The sequence below is a fragment of the Micromys minutus genome (assembly GCF_963924665.1).
Source record: "Micromys minutus genome assembly, chromosome: 16".
Taxonomy (NCBI): Eukaryota; Metazoa; Chordata; class Mammalia; order Rodentia; family Muridae; genus Micromys; species Micromys minutus.
Genome location: NC_137985.1, coordinates 39021544 through 39035742, shown reverse-complemented (window position 1 = coordinate 39035742; position 14199 = coordinate 39021544). Strand labels below are relative to the sequence as shown.

Here is a 14199-nt window from a genome sequence, read left to right as displayed (position 1 = left end):
GCTTTAGCTCGTCTAAGGGAAATTTCAAGAGCTTCCCCCCACCTTGCAGCTATGGAATCTCAGTGTCTCTTAAAATCTTTCTATCCATTGAATAGGCCCATAGATGATTTGATATAAATACCTTTTAGCTGTCTGTCCTGTCTTGTCCATATGTCCCCCCCTTTCTTTATTAATTATTTTTAAATTTTGAGGCACAGTTTCCCTTTGTAGCCCTGGCTGCCCTGGAACTCATTATGTAGACCAGGTGGAAGCAGCCTGCCTCTGCCTCCCCAGTGCTGGGGTTAAAGGAGTGCTCTACCACCACCTGGCTTGCATGCTGCTTGTTTCTCCTTCTCTCTCTTTTCCCTCTCTCCCTCCCTCCCCATTTCTTTGTTTCTTTCTTTTCTTTCTTTCTTTCTTTTTTAAGCTTACAGATTTAAGCTTCTGGTTTTGGCTCTGTGGAGTGGGCCTTTCATGTATTTGGATCCTGCCTACACTTTGAAAAGTGCAGCTGCATTTCCAGGGCTTCTGGTACTATCTCTGTGCTCACTGCTTGCTTTCATTCTGCTGGGATTCTGGGCCCTTGTCCTTTGCACATTGGCTAGTTCCGCTCACATAGTCCTTGTTCCTTTGGCTCACCAAGAAAACTATTGGAAAAGCATCTGGGTTATATCTATACGTTTTAAAATGTCTAGCACATTGGAGCTACTCTTAAAGATGTTGAATCAGTGGAGACTTGATCCCAGTGATGGTTTCCCATATCTAACCATTCTGTGTATGACTGCCTTGTTTCGAGAAACTGGTTTCAAGCCAAGCTCGGTGGTTTTAGCCTATATTCTTGGTACTTAGGAGGTAGCAGCAGGATGATCTAGACTTCAGTGTCAGCGTCCAATACAAAATGAGTTTGAGGCAAGCCGTAACCTCATGAGATCTGTGTCAGAGCAACCACATGTACGAAAAGAAAGAGAAAGATTTTATAAAAGTTGTCTTAAGATCAGGAACTCTCCGCTGGTTTAGTTCAGCTTTGCTTCCTTGCCCTTATCTAGAGTGTACGGTAATTCCACAGAAAGTCCTTAGGTTGAGGACTCAGAGAGCCTCATTCTTACTGTGTCTCTAACAGCCAGAGCTAGTTCATGGGACACTTGGCATCTGCTCCCTTATTCTAAGGAAGTATTCTTACTGCCACTTGTCAGAGGGAAAACAATGTTTGGTTTTGTTTTTAAATCAGTCTCATTATGTAGCCCTGGCTATATAGACTAAGCTGACTGCAAATTCACAGAGATCCTCCTGTGTCTGCCTTCCAGGTACTGGGATTAAAGGTATGTGCTATTGTGCCTGGCAGATACATTGATATATTTGTATTTTAGTTTCTCTGAGGAAAGTTGTTTTAACATCTGAATGATAATTGGCATTTATAAGCTCTTACTATTTGTTAGAGACCGTCTTAGGCTTTATACTTATGCTGACTCATTGAGTCCACACAGTGGTGAAGGTTGATTCCTGTGTTCTCTCCACTCATACTCTGTGGAATCAAGGCAGAGGAAAAACTAACTGGCCAAGTAGTGCAGAGAAGAGAGGCTGGGAGTGGAACCCACTGCCCTCAGTTCCGGAGCCTGACTTGCCCTCTTCTCATGTCTGACTGCATCACCTTTGTCATTAGCTTGTGTTAGTCACACAGAGATGTTTGTTGTGGCATTATTTACAATTGTGAAATTGAAGATAACAAGGAGGGAGCTGGAGACATGCTTCTGCAGTCCAGCTCACTGGTTGCTCTTCCAGAGGAAACTGCTCACAAACCACAGCCCGTTACTCAAGTCCCAGGGAATCCAGTACCCTCTTCTGGCCTCTAAAGATAATGCACATGTTGTATAGGCATGCATATAGGCAAAAACCTATACACACATGTATGCAAACACCCACAGTAAAGATTAAAGTTCACATAGTCATCCAGATTTTTAAAAAAATAGCAAGGAAAATCTTAAGTTGGTAATGGCAGGCCACATAATGGATAGCAATTTCTGACTTTTTGTAAAGAACATTTTTAGATTTATTATTATTTTTATGTATATGAGCATTTTGCTTACATGTGTATCTGTGTACCACAAACATACCTGGTGCTCATGGAGGTCAGAAGAGGGTATCAGATTCTCTAGAACTAAAGTTATGGATGATTATGTGGGTGCTGGGACCTGAACTTTGATCCCCTGCAAGAGCAGCAAGTGCTTTCAACTACCGAGCCATCTCTCTAGGCCTGGACTGCCATTTCAAGCCACAAGTTTTGTTTTGTCTTTGGTTTTGTGTTCGTGGGTGTGCGTGTATGCATTTACACATGTGTACGTGTGTATGCACACTACATATATATCTTATATATTATACACATACACACACACATATATGGGGGACTTTTTTAGTGTTTAAACATCTTAGTGTGTGAGTCTGTGTGTGTGTGTTTAGGCCACTACATGGATGTAGAGGTCAGAGAACAACTTACAGTCTCAGTTCTTGCCTTCCTTGTTTGAGACTGGGTTTCTTTGTTGTTTTTGCCAGCTAGCCTGTAAGCTTCCAGGTACCCCTTCCCATCTCTGTAAGAGTGATGTGATTACAGATACACACTACTGCCTGCTTCCCTGGCTTTATATAAACTCTGGGCATTTTAATTTTCATGCTTAAATGGCGAGTGCTTTACCTACTGAGCCATCTCCCTCCCTTCCCTACTCCCTTGTTTTGCCTTTTGAGACAGGGTCTTGCACTGAAGCTCAGGCTAGCTATAGAACACAGTAGTCCAAACTAGTGCAAGCTCATGGAATTCTTCCCACCTTCACTTCCCCAGTATTGGGATTGCAGATGTGACCCTCCCATTCCTGACTGTAATAGTTGACATTTTTATATGTAGTGTGGTTATGAGAAGTTGAGCTTAAAATTCAAACTTAATTTTAAAAAAACAAGATTTTGTGGACTGGAGAGATGGCTCAGTAGTTACAAGCACTTGCTGTTCTCAAAGGTTCTGTTTCCAACACCAGCAGGGTACCTAACAGTGGTTCGTAACTGCAGTTCCAGAGGGTCTGATACTCTCTTCTGCCCTACCTGGACACTGCAAGAATGTAGTGCTCAGACATGCATGCAGGCAAAACAATCATACTCATAAAAAATAAATGAATCCTGCCAGGTGTGGTGGCACATGCCACCCATGTAGCCCAGTAATGCAGAGGTGTGGGCAGGTTGATCTCTCAGAATTGGAGGCCAGCCTGGTCTACAGAGCACATTCTTGGCTAGCCATGACTATGTAATGAGACTCTGTCTCTAATAAGTAAATTAATACATCTTAACAAAACGCTTTATGGTTGCTTCTTAGGCAGCACATATACTAAACTTAGGGCGGTACAGAGAAGACAAGCATGGCCCCTGTGCGAGGAAGACACGCAAATTTGTGAAGTTCCATAGTTTTTTTGAAAATGTAATAAGGGCAGAAGATACAGTTCAGCTTTATAGCGCTTGTCTAGCACAGATAAGAGCCTAGGTTCAAGTCCAGCAAACAAGCAAAAAACAAATATTGTGAGTTAGTTTGCATATGGTAGATATCTTATTTAAAAAACTGTGTTTTGAGGCAGGGTCTTATATTTTCATTCAGTCTGATTCCTAATGACTGACGTTCATTATGTAGTTCAGGCTAACATCAAATGCATAGCAAATCTTTTGCCCCAGCCTCCCAGCTGCTAGGTCACAAATGAGTCACCACACATAACTAATTCTTTACATGTGCTGGGGCTGGAGAGGTGGCTCAGCAGTTAAGAGCACTGGCTGTTCTTCCAGAGGTCCTGAGTTCAAATCCCAGCAACCACATGGTGGCCCACAACCATCTGTAATGAGATCTGATGCCCTCTTCTGGTGTGTCTGAAGACAGCTACATTGTATCTACATAAATAAGTAAATCTTTAAAATAAATAAAGTTAATTTAAAAAAATATGTAAACATATCAAGACCTGCAATAAGCCAAATTGTACAATGTGATAGAATTTATTAATTTTAACCACTGATTTAAAAAAAAAAAAAACGTGCATGAGAAATAATAGAAGTGTATGGTTGAAAGAAATTAGACAGATTTTAAAATTTTAGTTGGGCATTGCAGCTCATATGGCTACTCCCAGCACTTGGGAGACTGAGGCAGGAGGATTGCTACAAGTCTGGGCTACAGAATGAGGCTGGCAAAATTAAAAGCCAGAAAACACCTAATAGATTGTTTTCTGCCTAAAGGGGGAACTGGTACGTGTGGTATTTTTCTTTTGTTGTTTTGTATTGATTGCTTACACTTATTTACTTTGTGTGTGTGTGTGTGTGTGTGTGTGTGTGTGTGTGTGTGTGTGTATACACCATAGCACACAAGTAGAGGTTAGAAGATAATTTTCTAAAGTTAGTTCTCTGTGTGTGTGTGTGTGTGTGTGTGTGTGTGCGCGCGCGCATGCACGAGCGCACAAATCATAGCACACAAGTAGAGGTTGGAGGACAATTTTCTAAAATGAGTTCTTTCCTTCTACCGTGCAAGGATTGAACTCAGGGCTTCGGACTTGGTGGCAAATACCTTTACTCTGAGCAATCTTATTTTGTATGTGTTTTACATGATGTATTATTTGAAAATCTGATGGTTATGTCATAATGTAACTAGCATATAAAAAAGCTGAGTACTTATAGCTCTGTTCAGAAACCTACACATTTATTTCATTTTAATTTTATGAGTATGGGGATTTTCCCAGCATATGTATCTATGAATCACTTGTATATAATGCCTGGGAGCCAGAAGGGGGCGGCAAGTTCCTCAGAGTCACAGTTAGATGGCTGTGAGTCAACATGTGAGTTCTGGAAACCGAGCCAAGCTCTTCTGAAAGAGCAGCCATCTCTCCAGCCCCAGCCAAGTTTTATTTATTTGTTTGTTTATTGGGGTGTGTGTACTGGCTAATTTTATGTCAGCTTTGACACAAACTAGAGTCATTTGGGAAGAGGGACTCTCAATTGAGAAAATGCCTCTGTACATCATTTCTTAATCAGTGATGTGAGAGGGCTCAACCCATTGCTGGTGGTACCACTCCTACCCTGGTGGTCCTGGATGCTGTAAGAAAGCAGGCTGAGCAGGCTAGTAAGAAGCGTTCTTCCATGGCCTCTGCCTCAGTTCCTGCCCTGACTTCTGTCAGTGATGGACTGTGATGTGGAAGTATAAACAGAATAAACCCTTTTCTCCCCAAATTGCTTATGGTCATAATGTTCTATCATAGATAATAGAAATGCTAACTAAGCCATTGTGTATGTGTGCAGGCACATGTGCCACAAGTGCTATATGGCACATGTGTGGAGGACAGCCTGCAGACATGGTTTCTCTCCTTCCCCTGTATGGGTCCTGGAGATTGAACTCTGGTCATCAGACTTAGCAGCAAGCACCTTTACCCACTGAGAGTCTTGCCAGCCCTTCCTACCCATTTTTGTTATACTGATCAATAGTTCTTTTTTGTGTGGATGCCTGTTGTGGGCAAATTCCCAATGGAAAGAACTTTTGTTTGTGAATATGTAGAATTTCCTATAGGTACAAGAGGATTTTCTGATTAAGCATGTGTATATATGTAGTTGACATATGTATTTAGTAAAAGACAAATTGTTTTTTGAGCATCCAACATCTTCGAGGATATCACTAGACACAGAAGGCAGCTGTCTGTCATGCTCTCCTATAGTTATCCCACTGTCAGAGAAAGAATGGGGAACCAGGTGTTCCACACAGTCTTATGTGAGGAGACTCCAGCTTTGGAGGCATATGTGTTTGCCAAGAAGTTATAGCTATCTCAAATTCTTTTTATTGGATATATTTTATTTGCATTTCTAATGTTATCCCCTTTCCTGTATTCCCTTACATATCCCCTATCCCATCATCCCTCCCCCTGCTACTGTGTACCTAGAATTTTTTTAAGAACAGCTAGAGAATTCTTCATGTGACAGAAGTTAATTTGGAGACCATGTGGCACACCTACTCAGGTCTGTTAGATGAGCAGAACTTGTCAGTAGAAATCAGATGCAGCTTTACATCAGTAAGTGAATGGATGTGTATGTAGCAAACATATCCAGACTCTCAAATAGAGGGCTGGGGTCTATGGAGGAGAACAGAGTCATAAACAAGACTATGAGTGAATGAGCCTTAGACACTTTTTTTAGGAGAAATGTTTCTGGGACTGGAAAGATGACTCCACAGATGATCTTACTGAGGACTCCGGTTCAGCTTCCAGTACCCACAGCTCACAACCTCTGTTACTTCAATCCCAGAAACTCCAAAGCTACCAGGCACAGATGTAGTACACAGCTATACATTCAGACAAAACCCCTATACATATAAGATAAATGGGGAAAAAAAAAAACTTAAAAAGAGAATTGTTGCCTTTTGCGGGGCATGGAAACTCAAATTTAAATCCAAGCAATGGGGAAGCGGAAACAGGAGGATTACTGTAAGTTTGAGTGGAATCTGGACAACATAGAGACCATATCTGAAAGACAAAGATAAAAACTAAAAAAGACTAATAGAGGTGGCGCAGGTGTTTGGTCCTAGTACTCTGACATCTTGGCCAGCCCGGTCCATATAGCAAGTGCAGGACAGCCAGAGCTACATAGTGTTACCCTGTCTTTAAAGACAAAACAACACAACCAAGAAAGGAAGAGAGAATGAACTGTGCTTTAAATATGTAAGGTTATCAGACAAGAACAATAAAATCACTTCTCTCAGTAGAGAAAAGCAGGAACATTCCTTAGTATGTGACTCTTCCCAAACTATTTTACCTTTTTAAAATGCATTGACAAAAACTTAAAACATGTTCATTCCATTCTTTCCATGAACATGAGTACTCCATGCTTTTAGCTCACAGTCAGTATGAGAAAATTCTCCTGGTCTATTCCACAGTGGCTTCTTTAGTCCTAAGCAAGAGTGTCAGCTATCCCAGTTCAGCACAGAAAGACCCATCTCCTAGGAGGTATTTCAGTGCTAGGTAAACCAGAACAGATTTAAAATCCCGAAAGTGAATATCACCAACCCTAGGAATAGGAGTTGGAGTAGGAAGCATTTTAAAATGGAAGAAATGGATAAAAGTGGAGTGTGCTAGGTGCGATGGAAATAATTTTTTTTAAAAATAGAATCTTGCTCTGTAGCCCAAGCTGGCCTAAAACATAGTTGTGTAACCTAGACAGTCCTTAAATTTGTGGCAATCCTCTTGTCTCAAAGCACTCAGTACTGGGATCACTACAAAAATCCTTAGCCACCTGCCACACCCAGTTCACATCTTCCTTTTTGAAGAATTTCACTGTAGTTACAGAAATGCAGAGATCCGAGAGCTAGCTGATAATACATGTGTATTAATGGCTCCAGCGTGTGATTCTGTGTTCTTCACTGCCCACACTGAAACACTGAGGTAAAAGGAACACCATAAAGATTTTGAATGCTCTGAAAACATGGAACATTGCGCCTCATAAGGAATCTTGTTTCTTTGAAACAGGGTCTCACATTGTAGTCTAGGCTGGTCTAGAACTCAAAGAAATCCACCTGCCTTAGCCTTCCAAGGACTAGGATTACAGGCATGAGCTACTATGCCCAGCTAGGTCTGGGCTCGAAGAGATATCCTTTCCTGCACTGGGTAACTTTTTTTGAGCTCGTAGAGAAATGAACATGTCCCATGTTGGAGCTGTTTGAAATTTAGACCATTCTGCACATCATTTGTCTCTCAGGGGCGGGGCCTGGGAGCGAGTGTTGCTCCGTAAACTTCATTTCCTTCCTTAACTTTGTTCCTGGTTTCTCACTATACAGAGAAGTGTGGGAAATGGAACTGGATAGACTCAAGAACCAAGATGGTGAAATCAACCGGAATATTATGGAAGAGACAGAGCGGGCCTGGAAGGCAGAGGTAAGAAGAGACAATGTCTTCAGAGCCTGGGTCTTGTGCTCCAGGTACTATACAGTTTTAGTAATAGAGTATTAGAGGCTGGAGAGGTGGCTCAGCGGTTAAGAGCACTGACTGCTCTTCTAGAGGTTCTGAGTTCAATTCCCAGCAGCCACATGGTGACTCACAACCATCTGTAATGGAATCCAATGCCCTCTTCTGCGTGTCTGAAGCCAGCAAAGTGTACTCATACATAAAATAAGTAAATCTTTTAGAAAAAAAAGAATGTTAGAAGCCTGGAGACATTTGTTTTAACTACAGCTAGTTTGTGATTGCAAAGTTAACGAGTTCTCTCTCCCCCTCTCCTTTTGTTCTGTATGTGTGTCTCTCTCTCTCTCTCTCTCTGTGTGTGTGTGTGTGTGTGTGTGTGTGTGTGTGTGTGTGTTCCTTAGATCCTGTCACTAGAGAGCCGGAAGGAGTTGCTGGTGTTGAAACTGGAAGAAGCAGAAAAAGAAGCAGAACTTCATCTGACTTATCTCAAGTAAGTGTCTTCCTCCAAGGCCTAGGTCAGCAGGCCTGGCATGCATCTGTCTTCATAAGACTCTTAAAGTCTTATTTGTGTGTGCTCAATTTCTCTTCCCTGTTCTTTCTGTGCTTTCTCACTCTTTCCTCTTATAGCTCTATATTTTTATTACTGTATGTCTCTTTGTATTTCTGCTAAGCCATCATATATATATTGATATAGGTCTTTGGAGCTTAGTTTTTTCCATGGCCATTTCTCCTCTGCCCCAGGATTTGGAGGATCCCCATAGCATTTTCAGGCAGGCAAGAATGCTTTTGGGGGGTGGGGCGTGTCATGAACCAGGTTTCTTTCCTGTAATTTCAGTACTTGGGAGTCTGAGGCAGGAGGATTGAAAGTTCCAGGCCAAGATGGGAGACCCTGTCTCAGACTCAAGGTGGTGTAATTTGTGTGAAGCAGATGACATAGGATCTTGGGTTTCTCTAGCATTTGCTCCCACCTCTTTTTTCAAGGACCATTACCCAACAACTGTGTCTCAGCACAGAACTGAAGTTTAGGGCAAAAATCCAGGCTTTGGCAGCCCTATGCTCAGTCAGTCATCCCAGTATAGTGCTGGGAAGAGATTAGTGCTGGGGAAAAGCAGAGAATGTGTCATTAATGTGGCTAAATCGGGAAAAATAATAAAGGGACCCAAAAATGCCAAAACTATTTTTGGAGTACCAGCATGAGCTTTAGGTTCCTCTGTTTATATCAGGACTTTTTATTCATATTTATGTGTATGTTTGAGTGTGTGTACATATATACAGATACTTATACACAGATGTCAGAAGTATCAGAGGCCCACAGTTACAGGCAGTTGTGTGGTGCTCAGTGGGAATGCTAGGAACCAAACTTCATTCTTCTGCAGGAGCAGCAAGCACTATTATCTGCTGAGCCATCATCTCTCCAGTCCTAGGGCACAAGATGTGCTCTCACTGATATTTGTCTCGGTACTTGCTTTACAAGGTGATCTGAAGAAGTCCCTAGCTGTCATCACGTGAAGGAATTAGTTTGGTTCCCACAAGATGACCCCTTCTACTCTAGGGTGCAGGCTAACCCTCATGGGTTATTGCCCTCATCAGGAGGGGACAGTCATCCTGGAATCCCTGGTGACTGCGACTTTAGGACAGTCGCAGTCCTAAAGTGCCGTCATCATCAAAAAGAGAGGGTATTATAGATTAGATACTTGCTGATAAGTAATACAAGTGAGCTGAGTGGCATACCTATGCAGAGGCAAGCATGCTGGGACACAAAGAGGACACACAAAATGAAGGCAGAAGTGCTGAGCTGTCATCTTTTAGTTACTATGAGAGATCAAGTACAGAGGCAATGCTTTTTGGCCCAAACTAATCCTAAACCTGTATTTTCCAATTGATTATTAGCCACTGGAGAGATGGGTCAGTGGTTAAGAGCACTGACTGCTTTTCCAGAGGTTCTGAGTTCACCTCCCAGCAGCCATATGATGGCTTACAGCCATCTGTAATAGAATCCAGTGCCCTCTTCTGGTGGTCTGAAGGAAATGTAATCACATACACACATAAAATAAATAAATAAATCTTAAAAAAAAGAAAAAGAACTGATTGTCAGTCAGGTGGTGGTACTAGGCACTGAACAGCTTTAATCCCAGGGTTTGGGAGACAGAGGTCAGCATTTCTCTGTAAGTTCAAGGCTAGCCTGATCTACAAAGCAAGTTCCAGGACAGTTAAGGCTACACAAGAGAGAGACCCTGTTTCAAAAAACAAAGGATTGTTTGATCATGTTGTTTTGTTTTATGAATTCTATGAATTCTTTGTTTTTGAAAGGTCAACTCCTCCAACACTAGAGACAGTTCGTTCCAAACAAGAGTGGGAGACAAGACTGAATGGAGTTCGGATAATGAAAAAGAATGTTCGGGTAAGTGTAGTTAGCAGTGATGATTCAGTCAGCCTGGGTTTGTACTTAGCCGCTCCTGACAGTAGGCTGTAGGTAGCCTGTTGCACTGCTGCACAGAGCCGCTCCACTCTCCTGTGGCTTCCTCTCCTCAGAGTTGCAGCAGTGTGCTTTCTTCCAAGGTCCACTCAGCCTAGCAGTAGAAGACAATCCTTTCTCCTTCTCCTTTTGTTCCAGGACCAGTTTAATAGTCATATCCAGCTAGTGAGGAATGGAGCCAAGCTGAGCAGCCTTCCTCAGATCCCTACCCCGACTTTGCCTCCACCACCCTCAGAGGTAAGAGTGCTGGCTCTGTGGAGTCCCTTCTGTGTGTTGTTAGCAGAATCACAGCTGTCTGTTTGCTCTTTTATGAAGACATTGGGACCATCCTTATTTAGTGCCAGAGTGGAAGAGTTGTCTATTGATTTCTGCAGTTTTCTCTCTCTAAAAAAATTGTTTGTTGTTGTTGCTACTGTTGTTTTGAGTTGCTGTGTAGTTTTGGCTGTTCTGGAATTGTGTAGACCAGGCTGGCCTCAAACACACTGAAACCTGCTTGCCTCTCCCCCTGAGTGCTGGTATTAAAGGCATCCACTACCACCACCCAGCTCCTAAATATTTTTTTGTATGTGTCTGTATTTACATAATGTATGTGTGAATACATACTTGTATATGTGTGCACCGGTGGCGTGTGTGTGTGTGTGTGTGTGTGTGTGTGTGTGTGTGAGCGTGTGAGCTTATGTTCCCCTGCACTTTGGCCAGAGGTCAACTTTGGGTTACTTTCTACCTTTTAGGGTTTGCTTGTTGGTTTGTTTGAAACAGGGTATTACTCAGTATGAGTAACTCATTATATAGACCAGGCTGACCTCAGATTCACAGAGATCTATCTGCTTCTACTTTCTGAGTACTGGAATTAAAGATATGCATTACCACACTTAGCCTGTCTACCTTTCTTTTTGAGACAGAGTCTCTTGCTGAACCTAGAATTCAGGGATTGGCTAAACTAGCTAGCCACTGTAGGGATCTGCTTGTCTCTGCCCCTTATAAAAGCCTATAATGGAGCATATATTTGTAAAGCCATTAGCATTACTGATATATGCCCCATTATAGGCTTTTATATGGATGTTGGGATGTGAACTGAAGTCCTTATGTTTGCAAGGCAGGTACTTTACCAACTGAACTATCTCTTTATCCTTTGCTCCAGTTCCTAATCTTTTCTCCCCATCTCTTTTGTCCTCTACCTCTTCCCGTTTGCAGGCAGATTTCATGCTTCAAGTATTTCAGCCCAGTCCCTCTCTGACCCCTCGGATGCCCTTCTCTATTGGGCAGGTCACTATGCCTATGGTTATGCCCAGTGCAGATCCTCGCTCTTTGTCTTTTCCAATCTTAAACCCTGCCCTTTCCCAGTCCAACCAGCCTTCCCCACCTCTTCCTGGCTCACATGGGAGAAATAGCCCTGGCTTGGGTTCCTTGGTCAGCCCTCATGGTCCACACATGCCTCCTGCTGCCTCCATCCCGCCTCCCCCAGGCTTGGGCGGTATTAAGGCTTCTACTGAAACTCCCCGGCCCCAACCAGTAGACAAACTGGAGAAGATCCTGGAGAAGCTGCTGACTCGGTTTCCACAGTGCAATAAGTAAGTGTCGTTAAGGATCAGTTCAGGTATCTGTCAGAGAAATGCTTATGGTTTGAAATAAGGAGGTTGTGTGGATGTTCCCAAGAAAACTGATTTTCTTTTCCTTACCATTGTTTTTTCTCAGGGCCCAGATGACCAACATTCTTCAGCAAATCAAGACAGCACGTACTACCATGGCGGGCCTGACCATGGAGGAGCTAATCCAACTGGTAGCTGCACGACTGGCAGACCATGAACGGGTGGCATCAAGCACTCAGGTAAGAGGAACTCAGGGAGAGAACTTAGGCTGCAAGAGGTTGAGGATGAAGCCAACCAGAAGAACTGGAAGTGAGGAGATCAGAGCAAGGACTATCTACTCTGCTTTTTTCATCATTAAAAGTGAATTTATTTCTTTTTGTGCTTTCTTTTTTTTTAATTAAATTTATTTGTGTGTTGTGTTGTGTTGTGTGAAAGTTGGTGGACAACTTGTGGGAGTCCATTTTCTTCTACCATGTGTGTTCCAGGAATTGAACTCAGGTCATAAGGCTTACGTGCAAGCACCTTTACCCACTGAGCTATCCTGCCGGCCCCAATTTCTTTTTTGATACATGCTCTGTTACTCAGACTCTCTTCCCTCACTTTGAAATTATTTCTACCCACAGCCACTTGGTCGGATCCGGGCTTTGTACCCTGCTCCTCTGGCCCAAATCAGTACCCCAATGTTCTTGCCTTCTGCCCAAGTTTCATACCCTGGAAGGTCTTCACATGTAAGACTCTTTTCTTTTAACGCTGGGATGTGGAGAAGCACAGGGTGAGGAGGGAGTGGGTTACAGGTAAGAATGCTAGAGGAAACCATTATCTCCACAGCAGGGTTGTCTGCAGCCCTACAGGGAACACGCTGCAAGTACTTTAGGCAAGAATCTAGGTTAGGGCTTGTATTTCTTTTGCTGAAGAATAGTTTTGCTCCGTGGAACAAACGGATGGAGTCATGGGCATGGCAGGCAAGGTGACCCGGAAATTGGCTAGCTGTGATCAGCCTTCTTGTCCCACAGGCTCCACCCACTTGTAAGCTGTGTCTGATGTGTCAGAAACTTGTCCAGCCCAGTGAGCTGCACCCGATGGCCTGTACCCATGCTCTGCACAAGGAGGTAGGTATTGTATATCAGTTTGGGCTCTACTCTGACAGCCGAGGTAATTTTTCTTGAATATTTTACTAGGTTGATCCTCATCATTGGTATTTAGTCAAAGTTTTCAGTCATCTGTGGCCTTCCATCAGCAGATCTCAGAATCCACAACTAGAAGCTCGTAGATCTTTAACCCTGTTCTCTGCAGGTGACTCATAAGCAGGTTCTTCTTAAACACTGATAACTCATTTTCTTAGATATGCTTTGCTTGTGCTGATTGGAGTGATAGGGCCTGACTAGGAGATTAGTAACTGCATTGCCAGAATATTTTGAAGGCCTGCTGTCTTCACTGCCAGACTCCCAGGTAACCCCTGCAGCAGTGCAGCGGCAGGTGACTCCTCCTTAACCATTTTATTTTTTCCAAGTAGAAACTGGGTTAATATCTAAATTCTTTCAACTCCTTATGTAGGTAAGAATGACCTTGAAATTTTTTAACTTTGAACTTCTGATCCTCTTGCTCCCACCTCCTATGTGCTGGTTTGTGTGGTGGTGTGGATCCAGCCCATGGCTTTCTGCATGCTAGGCAAGCACTCAGAGCTGCATCTTTAGCCCAACATTTATATTCTTGATAAGAAAAAGCCCTGAAGGCACACCCTCCTATATTGAGTAAATAATTGTTCTAATGGTAGAAAAAAAATGACACCTGTGTTAACCTCAGGCCTCTGTGCACATATGCACATGCACTAGCATGTTTTCATACTAACAAGTGCATGTAACACGTAACACACAGAGAGACCACTGAAACAGCCCTGCTTATCCATTTGGTCCCTGTGAGAATTTGAGAGTTAGATCTTATGATCTTTAATGGCACTCTCTGCTAACCTTATTTTGTTTTCCCAGCTAAGTCTGAGGTATCTGTGTGTCTCTCTCTTTCCAGTGTATCAAATTCTGGGCCCAGACCAACACAAATGACACTTGTCCCTTTTGCCCAACTCTTAAGTGATGGACCCGACTGGGGAGGAAGAAGAGGAGAAATGGATGTGAACAGGAAGCACGGGTTCAAGATTTCTAAAACTCTATATATTTATACAGTGACATATACTCATGCTGTGTACATTTTTATT

At 42.8% G+C, this 14199-nt stretch overlaps 1 protein-coding gene across 4 annotated transcripts in view; it reads left to right on the top strand.

Annotated features, from left to right (window-relative positions):
• RNF214 (ring finger protein 214) overlaps positions 1-14180 on the top strand; it is a 38421-nt gene extending 24241 nt beyond the window's left edge. For all 4 annotated transcript variants that reach the window (XM_080930278.1, XM_080930279.1, XM_080930276.1 and 1 more), the window contains 8 exons: positions 7802-7898; positions 8327-8415; positions 10236-10326; positions 10540-10638; positions 11596-11972; positions 12097-12229; positions 13004-13099; positions 14013-14180. In XM_080930278.1, the coding sequence (XP_080786404.1) occupies positions 7802-7898; positions 8327-8415; positions 10236-10326; positions 10540-10638; positions 11596-11972; positions 12097-12229; positions 13004-13099; positions 14013-14078 (1048 nt within the window). In that variant the 3' untranslated portion in view covers positions 14079-14180. The remainder of the gene's footprint in view (positions 1-7801; positions 7899-8326; positions 8416-10235; positions 10327-10539; positions 10639-11595; positions 11973-12096; positions 12230-13003; positions 13100-14012) is intronic.
• The last annotated feature ends 19 nt before the right edge of the window (positions 14181-14199 follow it).